Source organism: Mchenga conophoros, linkage group LG15, assembly GCF_057382185.1.
Source record: "Mchenga conophoros isolate Kocher_MC1m ecotype Shallow Benthic linkage group LG15, M_conophoros_male_GT1.1, whole genome shotgun sequence".
NCBI classification, from domain to species: domain Eukaryota; kingdom Metazoa; phylum Chordata; class Actinopteri; order Cichliformes; family Cichlidae; genus Mchenga; species Mchenga conophoros.
The window spans coordinates 23,288,821-23,307,881 of NC_140540.1; the positions used below are offsets into that span (position 1 = coordinate 23,288,821).

General features: G+C 39.3%; 2 protein-coding genes across 3 annotated transcripts; one reads left to right on the top strand and one right to left on the bottom strand.

Annotated features, from left to right (window-relative positions):
* Positions 1 to 757: 757 nt before the first annotated feature.
* On the bottom strand, positions 758 to 9,409 carry pex3 (peroxisomal biogenesis factor 3). The gene is made up of 12 exons (XM_085247012.1): positions 9,190 to 9,409; positions 7,680 to 7,811; positions 7,506 to 7,587; positions 7,240 to 7,283; positions 6,960 to 7,081; positions 5,994 to 6,060; positions 5,838 to 5,892; positions 5,507 to 5,645; positions 5,349 to 5,419; positions 5,133 to 5,255; positions 4,082 to 4,178; positions 758 to 3,452 (listed from the first exon to the last, which is right to left on the bottom strand). The coding sequence occupies exons 1-12, from the start codon at positions 9,260 to 9,262 to the stop codon at positions 3,369 to 3,371; spliced, it is 1,089 nt and encodes a 362-aa protein (XP_085103138.1). The 5' UTR covers positions 9,263 to 9,409; the 3' UTR covers positions 758 to 3,368.
* A 239-nt stretch (positions 9,410 to 9,648) lies between these two features.
* Positions 9,649 to 13,415, top strand: adat2 (adenosine deaminase tRNA specific 2). 2 transcript variants are annotated; one of them, XM_085247013.1, is made up of 7 exons: positions 9,649 to 9,985; positions 10,054 to 10,157; positions 11,416 to 11,520; positions 12,565 to 12,715; positions 12,794 to 12,900; positions 13,093 to 13,165; positions 13,319 to 13,415. In XM_085247013.1, the coding sequence occupies exons 2-7, from the start codon at positions 10,062 to 10,064 to the stop codon at positions 13,345 to 13,347; spliced, it is 561 nt and encodes a 186-aa protein (XP_085103139.1). In that variant the 5' UTR covers positions 9,649 to 9,985; positions 10,054 to 10,061; the 3' UTR covers positions 13,348 to 13,415. The 2 variants fall into 2 exon arrangements, with proteins under 2 accessions (XP_085103139.1, XP_085103141.1); XM_085247015.1 differs by having other exon boundaries at positions 9,697 to 10,157; positions 13,103 to 13,165.
* Positions 13,416 to 19,061: the final 5,646 nt, after the last annotated feature.

Sequence of the window (19,061 nt, forward strand, 5' to 3'; positions counted from 1 at the left end):
GTTGGAATAGTTGCACATTATAACCACACTGTGATTTTCCAAAACTCTAAAGCTTAACTGGAGCGTTTATGATGGGTTTGATATGTTCGAGGGCATGTGAGCTGTAATCTCTTCAACTTTCTCTGATCAGATTTAACCTTCAGGTCATAATAAACTGCATCAGATCTGCGAGTAAACTTACACTTCTATCAAACTAAATACAGACAACATTACATCAAGTCGGCAAATAGAAAAATTTAAACTCTGATGAAAAAGTTAATCCACAAACTACATCTGAATAATAATAATGACAATATTTAATCTGCTTTCTCTTTTTGTCTTAATTTTCAGTGTGACCAACTTTTTTCACATCATAATGCAAGTTCAGCCAGCCTTATCGTGGTTTGCAATGCAAGAAAGCAATGAGCTGGGCGTTTAATAGCACACACGAAGAGGCTGTCTCAATCTATCCATAAGACTACAGTGGAAACAAAATAATGTGACTGTGATTACAAAATGTTTTATTTCTATTTTAGGAAAATCTTTCCACTAAAGTAAGTAATTAAAAGATTATTTATTCCTTTCATACGTCACAAGAGTGACACAATTTTTAACAGCCACAATGATCATTTTCCAATACCAGCATTTTCCAACATGTGGGATCTTATCTGAGGATGATAAGAGCCCACAGTAGAGTGCCCCCTAGTGGCACAAAAACTCCATGACAATTTCCAGTTTGAACCTTTAAAAATACACAAAAGAAAGACAGTATATGAAATCACGTGTCATATGTATTATCTCTTTAATAAATTGATACAAACATACATTTCAGCTGTCATTCAGGACATTATGCTTCAAAAAGGCATAACATCTGTGATTAAATACAGAGTTTTACATTCTCACCCTGCTGCGTTTATTACGCAACTCGGGAACCAGGAACTAAGTTAGTCGGACTGTCACCTGATGTTTCCTCATCTTCTGAGAAGGAAACTAAGTGGAAAAATCTGCCTTGACAAACAATTAGTGGAAAGTCAGACTCGACTATAAGGGATGACTTAGAAAACTTAGTCTGACTCGACTAAGTTTTTCTCCATTACAGCTGCAGGAGCATTTCAGGTCATCAAAAGTGATCCCCAACTTTGCTTAAATTAAGACTTTTAGGAGGAGAGATTTTTATGCAGCAGATATGAGAGTGAATACACCTGGCTGGATGTTGTAAATTCTTGCAATCAAAGCCAGATGAGACATAACATATCACACATCATATGAAAACTGTGATGGAGACAGAATTCAAAACTGAAATCTGGCACTGACTTCTCTGCGATCTCATTCCTCTCAGTGACTCATAGGGGCTCAAAGTGCAGTATTTATCACAGTTCTACCTACACGATCAGCTGATCAGGTGTGACTATTTCTTTTAAACTCTTTTGCACATGCACTTCTTCCTCCCCACAACCCGATGGCATCTCAGTGTCAGCTTCACATCTAAAAGCAAACAGTGGCTGCTCCTTTGTAAAACTGCAATCATACCAGCGCCTAACTAGTATTCATTTTAACAAGACTGCATACACGCTGCCATACTAACGGAAAGGCATATACAAGTGTGCATCCTTGTGAGTTGCTTGTGAGTTCGATTTCATAAAACAATTCATCTCACAAACTCAGTTTCTGATTTACCGGATGAATTTTTACTGTTTCAAAAATACAAAAGACGTTTCTTTCTCAGAGGACAGCCCAGGGGTAGGTACACCATCCAACATTCAAAGGTTGGGTTACACTTTTCTAGAAACAATGCAAACAACACACAAAGAGTGCAAAGGTTTGTCTGCCCTTGTTGCAAATGCACACACAGCTGCTCTTTCCATCACCGTGAGAGGTATGCGCCCATGTCTCAGAAAAGGGCCTGATGTAGCATGTGTAGGCAGAGAGTGAAAATATGTAGCACAGCAGGACGACAGGAGAAAGATTGGGCTTTGAATAACAGTCCTGTTGTGTCTATACAGATGAGTCTAAAGCCAAGTGGTCAAATACATGAGCATAAGAAAAATGGGAAAGATTAGAAAGATTTTGCACCAAAAATAACATTAACTTGAAATTAATGAGAAAAATATCTGTGCCATTTAAATAAAATGATGCTGCATTTTCACAAAGACCAGAATATTATACCAATAACTTCAAAACAGGGGAAGCAACTTCATGTGAAGCTAAAAGTTGGAAATAAGCATATAAACAGTTGAAGAAGTGTGACACCTTCTGGACAACAAAGGAACTGCAGAAGTTAGAGTTAAAAGAGCCTCCAAAACAGATCTGTAGCATGAAAACAGATTAAAATTCAATGAAGTCTTTATGTAATTTATAGCTCCATATAAAAAAATAAAAATAAAAAATAAAAAAAAACAGTTAACTACACTGGGTGTTTCCAGGATGAAAGACAACGCCATTGGCATGTCTCAGCTATGCACACTGTCTCTTTCCGTAGCTATATACACTGGATTACAGCATTGGTGACATACGACTGTCACTCCCAGCCTGTCATGCTTCACACATATCCTGTTGTGGAGCGCCCCATTTCAACCCAAACCACCACGTCTTTTCCTAAGACCAGCCGAATGAATTTTAGTGCCCAAACTCAACCAGTAAATAGGAGTGAAAACATGTGAAAAAAGGTCCAAAGGTGACACAAACCACTGTGCACTGACTGATCAACCTGTGACCAGAGACCTCACGCCATCAGCACCCTTCAAACCTCCCAATGTTTGTAGAGCTCTAAAAATGGGTCATTTACTCTCATTCCATCACCATGTGACACTCCCAGAATGAAAACAAACATACAGATTTAACTATCCATGACATTTTCATTAGCTTCTTCATCCAAGTTTAAGTTGAAATATTCTGAAAACACCATCTGCTTCAGCAACCCCACAATAAAAAATACTGATTAATAACAGAAATGTGTCCACACCTGACCTATCTTACAAACAGGCCACTACAGAAGTTTGAACAGAAAAAGAGAAACACACTGTAAACTCTTCTGATCTTCAAACACACAGCTGAGGTGCAGAGCAAACAAAAGCCACCTTACTGGGTTAAATGGGACTCCAGTTCCCAAGCAGCAATGGTCCTAAAGTTGACTGCAGGCTCTGCTCTGACTAAAGACTCAGTGGAGGTCTCATCTTCCTCCTCCCGTTTGGTAATTCATCACGGCGCTGAGCTTGAACACCCCTGCTGTCCTGCCGTGGCCACAAATCACGGAGTGAGAAGTTTGCGAGATGCTGAGGAGGAAAAGTGTCTCAGGAGGAGCTGACAATCCAGGACTTTAATAATCTCCACTCTTCTTCCTCTCGAATCCTCCCTCTGCTTCTCCTCCTCATCTCGTCCAATCCAGACAATTACTTCTGCAGCTCCTGCGGCGTGCTGAAGGTCTCGTAGACATTGGCTGCAAACTCCTTCACCTGGTCGTTCATCAGCAGCTCCTGCAGAGATCGCACAGATTTAAACATGTTTGATTAACATACAACCAAGTTTGTAAGAAAATAAAAGTGAAAATAAACAAATCTCTCAGTTAAACAATGCGATATGTTGTCTTTGTACAATTTTTTTATTAAGTAAAGGATATAAATGATTTGGTTTTATTTACATGTTACACAAATCCTAACTTTTTTGGAAATAAAAAAAAATTTATATATACTCAGACAATCCTCTTAAATAATTTCAATCAAAATAAAGGTTTGATAAAGAGCCCAAACGTGCAGATGAATAAGAATAAAATAATCTAAGACTGTTTGAAACACATTAAAGAAAGTGAAACGGATCGTGCAAGATTAAAGATTTCATAACCAATCTGACAGTGATTCTCTAGAACTCATTAACATGTGTATTCTGAAATGAGAGCTGCACCTGTCAGCAGATTGGAACATGTTTGAACATTACGCTCCCAACAGTAAAGAAAATCAAAAAGCAAACGGTGTGGACAATGACCGATTGACAGATAACTAACAGCCACAGCAGCTGCCTGTTCCAACTGTTTCACCCTGAATCTGGCTGTTTGCCATACTGCACATCACTCTGATAGTTCACTCCACCGTCTGGTGTTCGATGTTACCTGAACAAAGTGACTGGGGGTCTCACTGCAGATGGTGTTGATCTGACCGTTGATGATGGGGATGATCTTTGCCAGCGGCAGACTGACTGCAGACAGACTGAACACACAAACACAGAAAAAGACAGCAAAGTTAAGGTAATGCCCACTTCATGCTAATGTTTGCTGGGAAATAACAAGGACAAAAAAAAACCCCCACCCACCTCATAACACTTAATATGTGTATAAGGAGTGTGTTTTACATTACATTACACATGGCCGGTATTTATGTTCAGACAAAACCGAGGAGTGATCACGACCTAAACAGAATCATATCTAACAACCCCAAACAACCGAAGCACATTAGATGTTAATGTAGTCCTCCTGAACAGGTAGGACTATATTAATGTCCATTTTGGAATTCCAAAAGGAAAAGCTTAAAAAGAACTACCGAAGTACACGTCTGAGACCTGACTTGAATGTTAAAATCTTCTAAATCATTTGTGCATTTTCAGTTTCAGCTTGTGAAACTGGCTCTCTGGTTACCTGTCTAAATCACTGCGTCAACCCATACTTAATATATGCCCTGGTGAGGAGCTGGTTATGCTCAGAGGTTTAGTTTAAAATCGCCAGGAGGGCCCACATTTTCTTATTCTTATACTCGCAGCACATTTTAAATGCAATATCGATTCTCTGCTGGAGGGACATTCACAGGAATGAAATTGTATAAATGTCTTAATATTTGATGGTAATCTGCTGCTTGGTCTGTTTAACACTGCTGGAACTGCAGCTGCTCGAATGCAGGACACATAGGGATTATTTTGTGTGGAAGAATATGAAGTGCCCCGTTTTATGTGAGCAGAATGAAGCAGTTGTCAAGCCAACGAAGCCAAAGAAAGCCCGGCGTTATTGAAATTTGTTCATAGTGTAACCCTCAGGTCACCAAACTCCAGTGACAGAATAATAATATCTCCAGCTGCTATCACATATGTAGGGATTTAATAAGATTTCTCCATTTTTCAAATGCAAATGATAGCAGTAAAACAAATAAATAAAACAGGTGTCTATGGCTTACCTATCAGGTGCACAGCTGGGGGCAGAGTCACTTGGAGGCGGGCGGAAGAACTCGGCCAGGTTGTCACAGAGACGGGAGAAACCTCGGTTCAGACAGACTTTGAGGACAGTGGTGAAGTCTGGACTGAAGTCAGACACAAAAAGCAGAAATTCACCTTTCACAGGAGCACAAACACAATCTTGTTAAAGCATACCTACAGACAGGTGTGTCATTTACCTATCCAGCATGTCTCTAGTCTCGTTAAGCAGCTTTATGGTCATAATGTCATTCTCTGTGAGCCCGCACGCCTACAGGAGCAGAAGAAAAGAGATCTGTAAGACTCTGTAATGGGGTTTTCCCGTGAACGGCAGTGTAAATCTGCTTTGAGCAGTCACCTGATCGGCCAGCACGTTCTCGTCATCTGCAAGCAGGTACCAGGACAGAGACCGCCTCGAGCTGGCCTCCACCTCCGCTCTGATCCAGTTCAGCTGCTGCTCCAGCTCCAGCAGAGACCAGGTCTCCTTCAGAGACACGCTGGAGATGAGAAATAAACCACGTTGATGTTTTGATGATTGATTTTTTTAATTTAAAAGATGCACAACAAAGATCAATACAAAGAATTTGTTCCACATTGTTTTTACCAGCCTAAGCTACGTTGTTAATAACTTGTTCTGTTGCTTTATAGATCACTGATGGATAATGAAGAGAATAATTGTTGCAGATCACCTTCCCAGTGAGCTCTGTACCGCCTTCTTCACTACCGTTATCAGCTCTGCCAAACCTAGTGTGAGACAGAGACAGAAGTCTGTTACTACAAGAGTCCTGCACTGACAGATGGAAACAAGGATTTTACAGGTTTATGCTTTTGTGTCAGTGCTATACCGTCTCCCAGTAGGTGCTGGATACTTGACAAGTACTGCTGCTGGACGTCTGGGGGGGCAAGAGGGGTCTGCAAGCAGACACACAACACACTCCTGAATAATATTCACCTCAGCTTTAAACAGGCAGAGATTTTTTGAGCCAATCTAAGCTTATTTTAATCAACAGGTCATTAATTAAATCTTTAACGTATTCTCTTCTATGTTATTCAGTTCAGGCAAAAAGCACTGCTGTGCTGCTCTCTTTAATCACATCCATGTGTTACACTGCACCGAAAAGCTTCACCAGTTTTACTGGGGAATCAAATTAACCTGTTAACATGTTCGTCAGGGAAACCTTGGGTCCTGGCATATGTGGATATCGATTCAAACATTTTCACACAAACCTTAGATAATCTTTCATTTTACAACAGGAAACAGGTTTCTGGTGCAGGAGTCAGTACACAGGATGAGTATTTCCTAGCTGTGGGTACACCAAAATATTACCCGTCTTACTCTCAGACTGACACAAATCAGCATAACTGGACACAAACTGGGAACTAGCAGGTCAGAAATGGGCATTCTCACATTCTCATATCACTGACAGATGTGGGAAATATTTTCTGACATGTACCACCCACCCAAACAATGTCCACCCTGCCAGTGGACATGTATGGAGCATGACAAAGAACCCAAGGCTTTGCCCTGGGCTCCAAACTCTCCAACAGACAAACCACCCCACAATTCATCACCTCAGAAACTGCAGGACAGCCCGAGAGGTTCACAACAGGTCAGGGCTTTTTTGGGGAAACCAGGTAATGTTTAAAAGGTGTATTTTTTATGATCATGGATAAATATTATCAGACCGATATTTAACCTGTCTAATATGTATCTCTCTTTCCAAACAGTTTCCAAAACTCCTGACACAGTGAGCTGCAGCTGATCATTTTACACACAGTCAATCAGTTCTAGGAGTCACTGTGCTCCTCACCGTTGTGCTCTTTCCCACTGAGTTATCCAGGTACAGGTATCCTCCAATGATGTTCAGCTGGACTCTCAGTAAAACCACCAGCATACAGGTGCTGTACACCGCCACAACTGTGCGTGTAAAACCTGAACGGAACGACAAGTTCTGTTATCATATTTTAAGTTTTCTTGTGTTTGTTTTTAAATCCAATAAGTCAATTATTATTTATTATTATTAGATTATTTAGAGGCATTTAGATTTTACTCAGATACACTCAGGGACATCTGAACTGAAAAACACTTACTGATGATCTTTAAATCTTCCCAGATCTCCAGTTTATTAGCCGGTCTGTAAAGTAGATGTGAATGAGGGAAATGGTTGTCAGCCACTGTACACATTTATTTCACTACATGAACTTGTGCTAATTTCAAAATTTAATGTTTTCCTCAAGAATAAAATCAACAACTGCAATAATCAGCATAAAATAACAAACAAAAGAAAAATGTAGCCTTAAACAATAAACTTGTGTACTACTACTGTTTGACCAAGTTAAAGAAGCTTTTTCCTCACTTGGACTTGAGTAGTGTTGTGAGACTTTCTGAGTTGAGTTGCGTGACGATGGCTTCTTTGAGCGCTGGGAGCATGGACAGCACTGCAACACATTTAAAACTTTCACTGTAGTGTTGGTCCTCACCTTTTTCTGTCAACTGTTAGTCATAACCAGGTCAAGTGTAAAATAATTACCAGTCATGTTGCAGGTCCTCTGGTTGCTCTCGAAGTGGAACTGTCTTCTGGCCTGAGCAATGTACTCTGTAGCCTCCCTCTCTTGGATCTCACTGAACTTCTTCTGGGCATATTTACCTAGAAGGTATACGCCTGAGGAGGGACGCAGAGAGCACAATGAGGTCACATCAAATGCAGAAAACTATCCTTGGCTTTGGTACGATGCAAAAGCTAACCAGGATTTGCCCTGCAGATATTTATGACATGGAATAATACCAGAGGGCTGTACTTTAAGTAGCAGATTTACAGACTTGTGACAAATTAAAGGTGTTGAATCACTGTGTAAAATGTAACAGCTGAAATGAGACTTGAAATGGATTCTCCAAGTTTCTCCAGTGCAAGGATAAACACTGTTTTTCAAAAGTATATTCCCTAAACCTAACCATCCAATAATTGTAACTGTGAAAACATTATGGTGCAAATTACATAGGACGAGCCATTGGGACTTCATTAAATCACCTTTAGCACCTTTATGGGGAAAGAATTTTAATTGGTGGGTCACAGGTTGACTGGCTACAGTGGCGTAAGGCAGGCATCCTCTATGTATCACATTTATTTGATCGCAGAACCAAACATTTCCTGAGCTTCGATCAGATTGTTAAGCTATATAATTTGCAGTGCAATCAATTCTGGAGATATGTCCAAATGCGCAGTTCTTTATCAAAATGGCTGGAAAGCCCCATGAGTTGTCCTGCAGGCAGCCCTGTGGAAGCACTGCTTTCAAGATCACCCTTTGGTAAAGGTATTACCTCTAAGATGTACCATTTACTGCAAGATCAGTTAGCTGACCCTCTTTCCAAAGTTAAAAGTTGTTGGGCCCAAGATCCCCCCCACCCCCATATTTACCACTCAGTTTTAAACCAGTAAAGTCAAATAGCCACCGGATCCCACTTACAAATGTGTGCATATGTTACGACTTGCTGCAGATGCTATAGCTTATCAATTAATATGGTAAGTGACACTGAATTTTCCATAATGCCACGTGAGATAAAAGGCCAGCAGTTATGTGGAGGTCAGCGTACACTTACTTAATTTTAAACACGAATAATGAACAGCTACACCAAACTTCATTCATTTGTTGGCTATTTAAAGAGCCCCAAATAAAATACACAGTAAGAACTCCAATGAATAATATTTAACTTAGTAATCAACTACCACATAAAGCAGTGTTAATTTCGGTGAAACTAACTGGTTTCCTAAAAAGGTCTTTTCAATGCAAACACACCTTGTGGGTTGTTAAAAAAAAAACAGGGTAGTTTCACTAAATATTCTGCGGCACGATGGAGAAAACAAATTCCGAATAAACCAAATACCATTCTTTCTTTATGCTTTTGAAATATGGGTTAGCGTGCATTTCTTCCGTCTTTATTTTACAGGGGGATAAAAAGCCCAGTCTAAAGGCTGTTCTGCGGAGTCTGGCGTGTTGCTGCAGTCTTGCATTAGCACGGCGGCTAACAGGAACATGACTTACCTCCAATTAGAGCTCCGGTGAAAATAAATTTCTTTTTATGGCGTTTTATAAAATTCCACGCAGACGAAAACATCCTCGGACAGAGAGAGGGCCACCAACTAAAACAACAAAAACTCTATTTCTAAATTCTTTCTTACTATTTTACGGACATGTTTCGGATAGCAGCTTGCTAACTCTCAAAAGTGCCAAAGTACTTTGGTCATGGTAACTATTGTAATGACTTCCGGTTATTTATGTCAAAATAAAACCACAAGTCGAACTACAGTAGTCATAAAGTGACTTTGTGTCTGCAACAAGGCTCCTGGAAACATTCTTATTTATTTAGGCAAGGAAAAAACACTTAATATTTTTAAATGCTTTTAAAATATACAATACAATGCAATATACCAATGCACATACAAGCTTTGCAAAACTGATACACAAATTTTAAAATAAAATATTTCAAAATTTGACGAAAACAAAAAATGAATATCTAATATATAGATAGTTTTGGGACACTAGTTTGTCACCATCGTCAGACTGGTCTCTGAAGTAAAACACAATAGATTTTTTTTAATCTTATAAGCGAATCGTATCGAGCCCTAAAAATTTAGTTTCTCCCTGTATAAACTAAAAGAATTTTGTTCTTTTATTTTTGGGGGTAAAATCGATAACATCCGGTTTAGATCCCTCCACAATAGTCATCAACTTGACGTCATTAGACCAGAACGAGCGTGGAGCGCAGGTGCAGCGAGTGGTCCGTCCAATATTATCTTCCCCCCACCGGTGTGAGTTCGTTACATCGGCGTGGCTACGGGTAAAACAGGAATTAAAAATTAGCAGGTGTATTATATGCAGCTTTTTTATATTGAGTTTTGGTCACAGCAGTTGAAATGGGAACAGAGGAGGGTAGTAAAGAAGAGTCTGTGGAGCTGTTCTGTCCGAGTGAAGAGGAAATTGAGAGGTGGATGGCCAGAGCTTTTGACATGGTGAGCTCGTGTTTTTAATCACTCCGTTAACTCTTCAGCCGAGTCACGGCGACTTTGTTTGTTTTGTAAAATTTGCAGTTTTAAAGTAATTATTTAATTTTCATTTAAACTACTCGGTATGTGAACTACGAAGTTTCTATTTTTTTATTTGCCTTATTGTATTGATTGAGGTATTGGTTATTTTTCTAGATAATTTTATATAGTAATGCTACTTAGATGTCTTTATTTGTATTTCAGTTTTTCTGTTATAGCCCTCTGATGCCCTTTTTCTGCTGTTTATCCAGGCTCTGATCATGTTTAGGGATTAAGTAGTGATATTATATACAGCTGGAAAAAAGTTTCTTTATAATAGTAAATAATAAATAATGTAAACATTTGTCAGATGTGGTCACACAGGTGTCTCCGTGAACCTCGTGGATGTTTGTAGATAGCACTGTGATCTGTAGTAAACAGGTGGAAGAGAGTGTAATGAAAATCAGAGAAAATCTGTGTGTGAATGAGAACGAGATAGGTGTAATAGTCAAGGTAGACGAGTATAAATACCTGAGGTCAACCATCCCAAGCAACAGACAGTGCACAAGAGAGATGAAGAAGAGAGTACAACCAGGATGGAGCAGGTGGAGACGAGTGTCAGGGGTGATTGTTGACAGAAGGTCAGCAGCAAGAGTAAAAGTGAAGGTGATGGTAGTGAGACCTGCTGTGATGGTTTGGAGATGTGGCACTGAGAAAAATACAGGAGGCCGAGCTGAAGATGCTCAGATTTTCAGTTGCAGTGAGCAGGATGCACAAGATTAGAAATCAGAGGGAAAGCTTAAGTATTTGGAGATAAAGAGGCAAGGCTGAGTTGGTTTGGACATGTGCAGAACATTTACTGGATAAAGAGTGTTGAATGCAGAGTTGCCAGGCAAGGCCACAGAGGAGGTTCATGGATGTAGTGAAAGAAGGGTTAGTATGGCAGAGGAGGATGATAGAGATGGCAGGAGGCAGATGATCCACTATTATAATCCCTAAATCCTTAATAATTAGTGTATAATGTTAAAAATAATTTAATGTGCCTCCTTTATGATATTAAGAAATGTCTAAAAGTTTAATCTAGAGAACCCTAAAGACACCACGCTCTCAAAGCTGTGAGCTGCAGCCAGAGATCTGTGCACAGGTGTATTGGGGATTTTTCTCTTCTGAAGTTCTTCTTAACACTAACCAATTTTCCATCTTTAGTTGCTTCCTGTTAACTGCCTTTTTAAATGTGTTGCTGCAGGCGAAAGAAGCTCTGGAGAATGGAGAGGTGCCTGTCGGATGTCTCATGGTCTACAAAGACGAAGTTGTGGGGAAGGGAAGGAATGAAGTCAATGAGACTAAAAATGTAGGCAAAGTGTACAGCACAGTTATTTGTCTCTGCAAATGGAGATGTATGTATGAGTGGTCTTCTTTCAAAACTCATAAGTCAACAACTAAGACAAAGCAAAATGAATAAATTATAGAACTGATACATTAACTATTGGTGAGGAGAAGAAGAAATAATATATTGGTATATTAAAATGTAACAAGCTCAATAGTTTGAACAATTATCTGTTCAAACTATTGAACAAACAGGTCCCAGAGGGTCTGGGTTGATGGTCTCTGTACAGTAATCCCCCACTGTGTAGTTTGCTTTGACCGACCTAATTAGTTTCTGTAATCTGCGAGTGTCAGATCAATCACTGATCAATATTTGTCCTTAAGTAAGCCGGTGACTCTGCAATAGTGAGTCCTCTGCGGCGTGTGGAGTGAGAGCCCATAACTGAGAAAATCCTTTCATGGTGTGAACAGTTTTCCTCCCAAGTAAATGTGGCTCAAACTAAGGAAAAGTCCCCGCTGTCCCTGCATCATGTCTGATGAAAGATGAGCAAAAGGGAAAACACTTTGCTCCTTTTATTTGGTTGCTTGGGTCATTTTTGTCTTAAAGTCTGAATAGCATTATTTTTAAAGTCCATACAGGTACAGGAAATCCTTTCAGCTTTACATTTGAGTGCAAAGAGAGATGGTATCAAAAAGTGTTTTTACTGCTGAAGAAATTCAGAGTTAAAGCGTCACCTTATCTGGACCGAAGTGCAAAAAGTTCCCACCTGACCTCCACAGAATCAGCTGTGCTTTTTTGTTTAATGATTTCAGCCCATCTCATTAAATTACAAAGAGTCTTTTGTAAGTTTTGAAAGTTTCAGGGCTGAACCTCTGTTTAAAAACTGCAACCAAATCAATTTAAAGCCACTCTAAGGGTCACACTCGCCATTGGCTTTTGAGCATCAGTATGATGGGATATATCAGAGTTTCAATCAGCTGTTTAATGAAGTAGAGGAACAAATACCTGAGCGTCAACACGATACCTGAGGTTTGCATACGTTTCTTTGTGCGTGGTGGTTTTTTTCAGGCCACTCGGCACGCTGAGATGGTCGCTCTGGATCAGGTCCTGGACTGGTGTTGGCAAAGCAGCTTGGACGTGAAGAGCGTGTGCGAGCGGATAACGCTGTACGTCACCGTGGAGCCATGCATAATGTGTGCTGCAGCGCTGCGCCTCCTCAGTATCCTCGCCTCACCTCTCTGCTAGTGTGTGTGTGTGTGTGTTGGGATTCAGTTGTTGTTCCTTTACCAGCTGTCAGACATCCCCGTGATCGTGTATGGCTGCAGGAACGAGCGTTTCGGAGGCTGCGGCTCAGTCCTGGATGTCTCCTCTGCAGACCTGCCTCACACTGGGACCCAGTTCAAGGTCAGTGTTTGCTCCTGATGTCTTTCTGGATTCCGCCTGCATGTTTGTGGAGTAGTTTGTGCTTCCTGCAGCTGAGTTCAGAAATCTTTAGGCAAGCAGATCAGCTCCTTTTCTGAATGGGATGTTCAAGAGTTACATGAATGTAAAGTCCTTGTGTGGTGCAGTGTGTATTATATGTGTGTGTGTGTTCAGTGTATTTCAGGTCACAGAGCAGAGGAAGCCGTAGACATGCTGAAGACTTTCTACAAACAGCAGAATCCAAATGGTGAAAAACAAAACCACTCTGCATGTCTTTTTTTTCTCCTCCTCATGCTCCATTATCAAAATGTTTTATATTTTCATACTTTACTGTTGCTTTTTTTACACTATTATTCCTTCTCTTCTTTTCTCACAGTGTTAAACTTTCTGTCTGTTTCAGCCCCCAAACCCAAAACAAGGAAGGAGTGATCTCCAAGAAACATCCTATTACAAGGATTTTTTTATAATATTATTAATTAAATTATATTTTACATACATTTTTGTCTATTGTTTTTTTTTTTTTTTACTATTTGTCTAACCTTTTCTTTACCTATTAATATGACCTTAATAAAGGACATCTTATTTACAGTTAGAATTTAGCATTAGTGTTTCTGTTCATGCAGACTGCCACCAGAGGGCGCTATAGACCAGCGGTCTTCCTGTCACTGAACCTCCACATAGAAGAAATAAAACTATAGTCTTTGGACTAATAAATACTATATTTAAAAGAAATTTATGATATTTTCCAAAAGTAAAGGCTCAAGAATGTCAATAAGAAATAATTTTTAGGAAAGAGGAGGCAAATCTTCACTGGATGTTGTGTGGGTGAACTTTACACGCTCTTTTCTCCGTCTTGCGTATTGATTTGTATCGTTCAGAAGCACACTCTTGGCCTGCTTCAGCTCTAAATGTGATGCATACCACTTCCTGTGATATTTTTCCGAGAACGAGTCAGGCAGTGTGAGAAACTAAGGAAGTGTGCCTGAGAGCGCTTCTCAACGGGAGTGACCTTCACAGCTGCTCGTATAAGAGAAACACACATGCTGACACAATTCAGCTCGTTTCACTTCCTCTCAGACACACACACACTCTGTGGTGTGTCAGTTGGTAGCATTAGCAGTTAGGTTGTATTGACAGTGTCTGTGTGTGCGTTGCTGGGTATGTGTGTCTGTTTCATGTGTCCTGCTGTTTTTATTCCTCCCCCTGGCTCAAAAAAGGGATTGATGGAATTTAAACTTTTTTGCACTTTCTTTTGCTCTTTGTCTTTTCAAGGTTGTCACCACTTCCTTCCTGTCTCCTTCCTTCCTTTTTGTGGCTGATAACTTCCTTCCTTCCTTCTCCATTTCCGTCCTTTTATTTGTTAATTTCCCACTCCTTCTTTTCCATAATTTTGGAAAAGTAGTTTTTTGTCTTAACTTTCTTCTGCTTTCCGTCCTTTTTCTGCTTTTTACTTTTTTAATTTGCCATTCTCATTTTTTGCTATCTTAAAGTAGAAAGTTCTTTTATGTCACTGCATAATAAAATAATAATAATGATGAAACAGAATAACATTGTGCTAACACGATCAAGCTGCATATAATACACCTGCTAATTAGCACTATGTAATAGACTAAGTGCTACATTTTAATCACCAAAACTGAAGCACAAACTTATTGAAGCTCAAAGCAGTTCATGTTATTTGTTACATAGTAATTCCATTAAAAATGCACCAAAAGCATAAATGTGACGTTCAGATCAGCGACTCTCTTTAGATAATAAGAGTTATAAGCTTTAGCAGTGATGCTTAGCAGACGGCTATCGCACATCAATAGTCTAATATTCCATAATGTTAGTTAGTTTGTTTTTCCCTCATATACTACACATGGCTTTCTGATGTGCTGTTTTGAAACTTTAAGATTTCTTAGACGTGACGAAGGAGGCCCTAATTGTTAAACTGGACGCTAATTGTCTAATTACTGACATCTCATTAGCCAATGAGTATATCATTTTGATACTACCGCCAATCCTTCATTTTAAAACACAAGAATCATTTTCTAAACAGCTTTAACTTTTTTAGCCTATATGACTAAAAATGAGTGACTGAGCCAATAAACTCAGCAGGAAAGTATTTACGGGGGTGAAGTCAGAAAGCTGTTTTTCCACAGACTCTTACAGGCCTGGAAGTTTTGTTTTGTTTTTATTTTTTGCATTCACAGCTATCGCCACACTTCCACATTGGCTTCATTTTTCCCTCCTACACATAATCCAGGTAGGCTACGCTGCACAAAAAAACTGTATTTATATTTATATATATTTATATGAAAGTTACACCTATGAAAGCTTTGCTGCTGACCTACAAATGAATCCTGTAGGATACACTTCTGTGATAAGATGCCTTTTATAGGGTGAATAAAATGCTTTCAGTCTTCTACAGGATCAAATCCATTAGGATTAGTTCCCATATCAGTTGGGATACTGATATGGGAACTAATCCCAATACTTTCTGTATTTCAGCTTAAAATTGACTTAAATATTACACTTTTAGAAGGAAATTGAACTAATCAAACACGGCAGTGGGATTTGAAAATACTTATGTGCCATTATCATTCCTCTTCTCACCTGTTTTTATTGCTGAGCTTGTCATTAGTTGGAATTGAACTTAACTTGAAAATTAAAGCAGTTAATGGCGAATGAAGTTTTCATCAAGAGTCACAACTAAAGTTTGTTAAATTCCAAATGGCTGTTCTATAGAATCTAATTTTGTGCAAATGTTGGTGTCGCCTCCTGCTGGTCGTTAGAAAGAGTACAGGTTTCTGGCACGTTCACGTGTTGTCTTTCATTTACAGTCTGTGATCTTAGATGGTGTGATGTTTTAAACTGCCTTCTTCCTTTTTCTTTCTTGTGTTAGCAGTTCCTCACCAGTTAATTTACTTCAGCGTTTTTCCACTTCCTTTTATGACCTTGTTCACTTTCCCCTTCATTCCCCCTTACTATCTCTTCTATCATACAGGGGTTTTTTTTATTTTCCCACTTCCACTTTTTCGTTCCTTTTATTACAAACTTGTAAAATACATGCACACGTTCCCACAATATTTTTTGTTTACTAAAATCATCACAAGAAGCAGCTGAGAATTTAAAGCCGCGTAGGTTTTCTCATGAACCCGTTTTCCTGAGGACAGTGAGCTCACAGATACATCAGATATATCAGATACACAGTTCTTTGTATTCACGTGAAACACGTGCCTCAGTCCAGCTCCTCTCTTCTCGTTAGCATGTAAATATATGCTAATACATGCAGAGCAGAATATTCGAGAATGTTTTAATGTGTCACCTCAGAGTGGAGGAGTTGATGTGTTAATGAAGAGACAGCGCGCACACACACACACAGAGCAGTGCAGGGTTGGCTGCGAGGCGCTAATGAACAGAGTGTGTTGTGTCAAACTCTCCTTTCCAAAACGACAGCGAGAGGAGTCTCACACAACCACACTTCTACACACACACACACACAATGGAGAACACCAAAAAAAGGAAAAAGCTGTGTAATACGAGATGTCACGTTGTGTAAAGGTGTTTTTATTATATTACTGTCACAAGAGAAGAGGTGTGTTTGTGTTCAAGGAGGAAGCAGATGCGGGGGGAGCTTAGCTGCTGACAGGAAGTGTTGCATTGATGTGTTTTTTGTGGGTTCACAATTTTAACCTTTGCAGTCTAAAGAAATCGAACTAAAAGGGTCGTGCTCCACCTTTCTGCTCAGCACAGAGGGGGAGGCATCTTAGCTTCTGCCTCTGCTTTGTTTTGCAAATTCTTTTAAGTCAAATATGTTTCAATCAGTCTGCATATATTTACTTTATGGTCTTTATGGTCCTAACTGTCTGTTTTCTTTGTCACATCTGTCCAACATTGAGAAACCCACCGCATTACTTATTTTCTGTTTGTTCCCGCTTTATTATTTTTTTCTGCTTTGGTAATTTTCTGCACACATCAGTTTTATTTTCGTCTCCTTATTTAATTAGTTCCTCTTTCATTGTGGGTCCAACTGCTTCGGTTCCTTCTTTCATTCTTGACATGTTTGCTTTCAGCCTCGCACATCTGGGCGACAGATCTCGATTTATTTTGTTCTGGTTTATTCAGCAGAGGCCTTGGCAATTTACAGCTAACGGGGTGTCATGAGTGTCATTCACATTGTGTCTTATTGTTGCTTGAAGTTTCCATTGTGACAGAGAGCTGGAAAACTCGGGCGCGGTGAATTCTTTCTCTCTTTGCTCACTGCTTTAACCCATCTCTGCTTGTGTGTGCGACCAGCATGGACACCGAGGCCAAATATTAGACTTTATAAATCAAAGTAGTGTGTAGACTGTTAGCATCTTGTAATGTGTGTGGGTGTAATTAGGGATGAATTTATATTTCTATTCTTGGTTTTAGAGGCCTTATGAAGGTTTTATGACTAAACCGATGTTTTTATTAGTCTGATTATCTGATTATTATTCTCTAATTGGATGACTGAATTCTACCTGGTGTGTGAGTGATTATACGAACACTTTGTACCAATTGGAGGTCAGTTCGACCAAAACCTTGTGACTCAATCAAAAAAAAAAGTGTTAAGTGACACAGTAGGAGAAATGTATCATTCATTTTTGCAGAAAAGGCACATAAAGTGAAAAAGGGGGTGTGGCTTGAATCTTAAATGACAATGAATCTGATATGTTGCAGATATCAAATTCAAAATAAACCTTATTTCCTATCAAACTACCTTATTTGTTGAAGAAGATGTCGATGAATCTCACCATCATCCATGGGTTCAACTTCTTATATCAGTGTTGGTCGAGTTACTTGAAAAAAGTAATCAGTAACTAATTACTGATTACTTATTTTCAAAAGTAATTAGTTACTTAGTTACTTTTTAAAAACATGATACACAATCTGAATAAGTGATAAAGCGATGGATCTTTCAGCCCAGTTCTACTTTTTCTGCATAATCCATCATATAAAATGTAATCAAATGGAAAAGTCTCTTTTTAAAACTTGTTTTATTAGTTTTAATCTTTTAACTTTATGCATGAAGCAAACATTAAATTATATGCAACATTCTCTGACTGGAAGAAATTAGTTTATCATTTAAACCTATTTTCTGCACATTCCAGCACATAAAATAAAATCGTTTTCTTCCCACGCAGTGAACAGCGGACGCTAATGTTTTTGTCACTTTTACAGAATCAATCTCAAAGTAAGGTCAGTACTTCCACGCTTCAAACGCTGCACGCTCATCCTCTCTCCCGCACTCGATATATCATCCATTTTTGATCTGCACACAGCTGTTGTCACGAACGTCGCACTTGTTTATGTCATTGTCATAAAACACTCTCGCAAACGAAATCACGGTTTCGTAACGCAGCGTGCTTACGGGAAAGTAACAGTAATATAATTACCTTTTTTGCAATAGTAATCCCTTACTTTACTCGTTACTTAAAAAAGGTAATTGGATTACTGCCCATCTCTGTTGGCGACAGATGTAGTGAAGTACACACATTGGAGGACCTTTGATGAATCTGTCTTTCAGTCTCAAGTACAATATTCAGCTTTCAGACACCTTTTTTTTTTCCAGGTGTTTCTTTGATTAGATGTGTCGCCAGCTTTGCTGATGTTGTTGCAGGAAGCCTCGTCTCCCGTGACATGGTCTTGCTGTATTTCTTCAAATCAGATGGACTCTGGTCTATAGTATTCGGTAGTACTGACATAAATCTGATTGGCACACTAAAAAGGACAGAGTATGGTAAACGAGTCCAAGCATCACAGCTGAGCAGAGAGCACTAACTACTCTGTTAGATCCACTACTTCAATATAACTGCCAGGGAAAAGCTACTTTCTGTTGCCCCCTTTGTCACCATTTGACATACCTGTAAACGCCATATTACAGCTGTCCTGATTATTATCAGTGGCCTCCAACAGCATCAATCAGGCAGGTCATCATGTAAAGTGTGGCTGTATTTCCTGTCTTGTGACTTGCTATTAATATGTTTTGAACTTTGAACAGTTTGTTAAATCGACAGTCAGCCTCTGCACAGAGCTGCTGCGGTTGTAACTCGCAGCCAAGACGAACCTGTTCTCGTAAGTTTCTTTGGTTTTTTGCAGCATCGAGTGCAACTCTGGATTCACATGAAGAAAGA

Coding starts and splice junctions, on each gene's coding strand:
- adat2 (XM_085247013.1), top strand. CDS start 10,062: ATGGGAACAGAGGAGGGTAGTAAAGAAGAGTCTGTGGAGCTGTTCTGT. Junction 11,521..12,564: donor AAGTCAATGAGACTAAAAAT/GTAGGCAAAGTG, acceptor GGTTTTTTTCAG/GCCACTCGGCACGCTGAGAT. Junction 13,166..13,318: donor CAAACAGCAGAATCCAAATG/GTGAAAAACAAA, acceptor TGTCTGTTTCAG/CCCCCAAACCCAAAACAAGG.
- pex3 (XM_085247012.1), bottom strand. CDS start 9,262: ATGTTTTCGTCTGCGTGGAATTTTATAAAACGCCATAAAAAGAAATTT. Junction 7,284..7,505: donor ACAACACTACTCAAGTCCAA/GTGAGGAAAAAG, acceptor TCTACTTTACAG/ACCGGCTAATAAACTGGAGA. Junction 6,061..6,959: donor CAGTGGGAAAGAGCACAACG/GTGAGGAGCACA, acceptor GTCTGCTTGCAG/ACCCCTCTTGCCCCCCCAGA.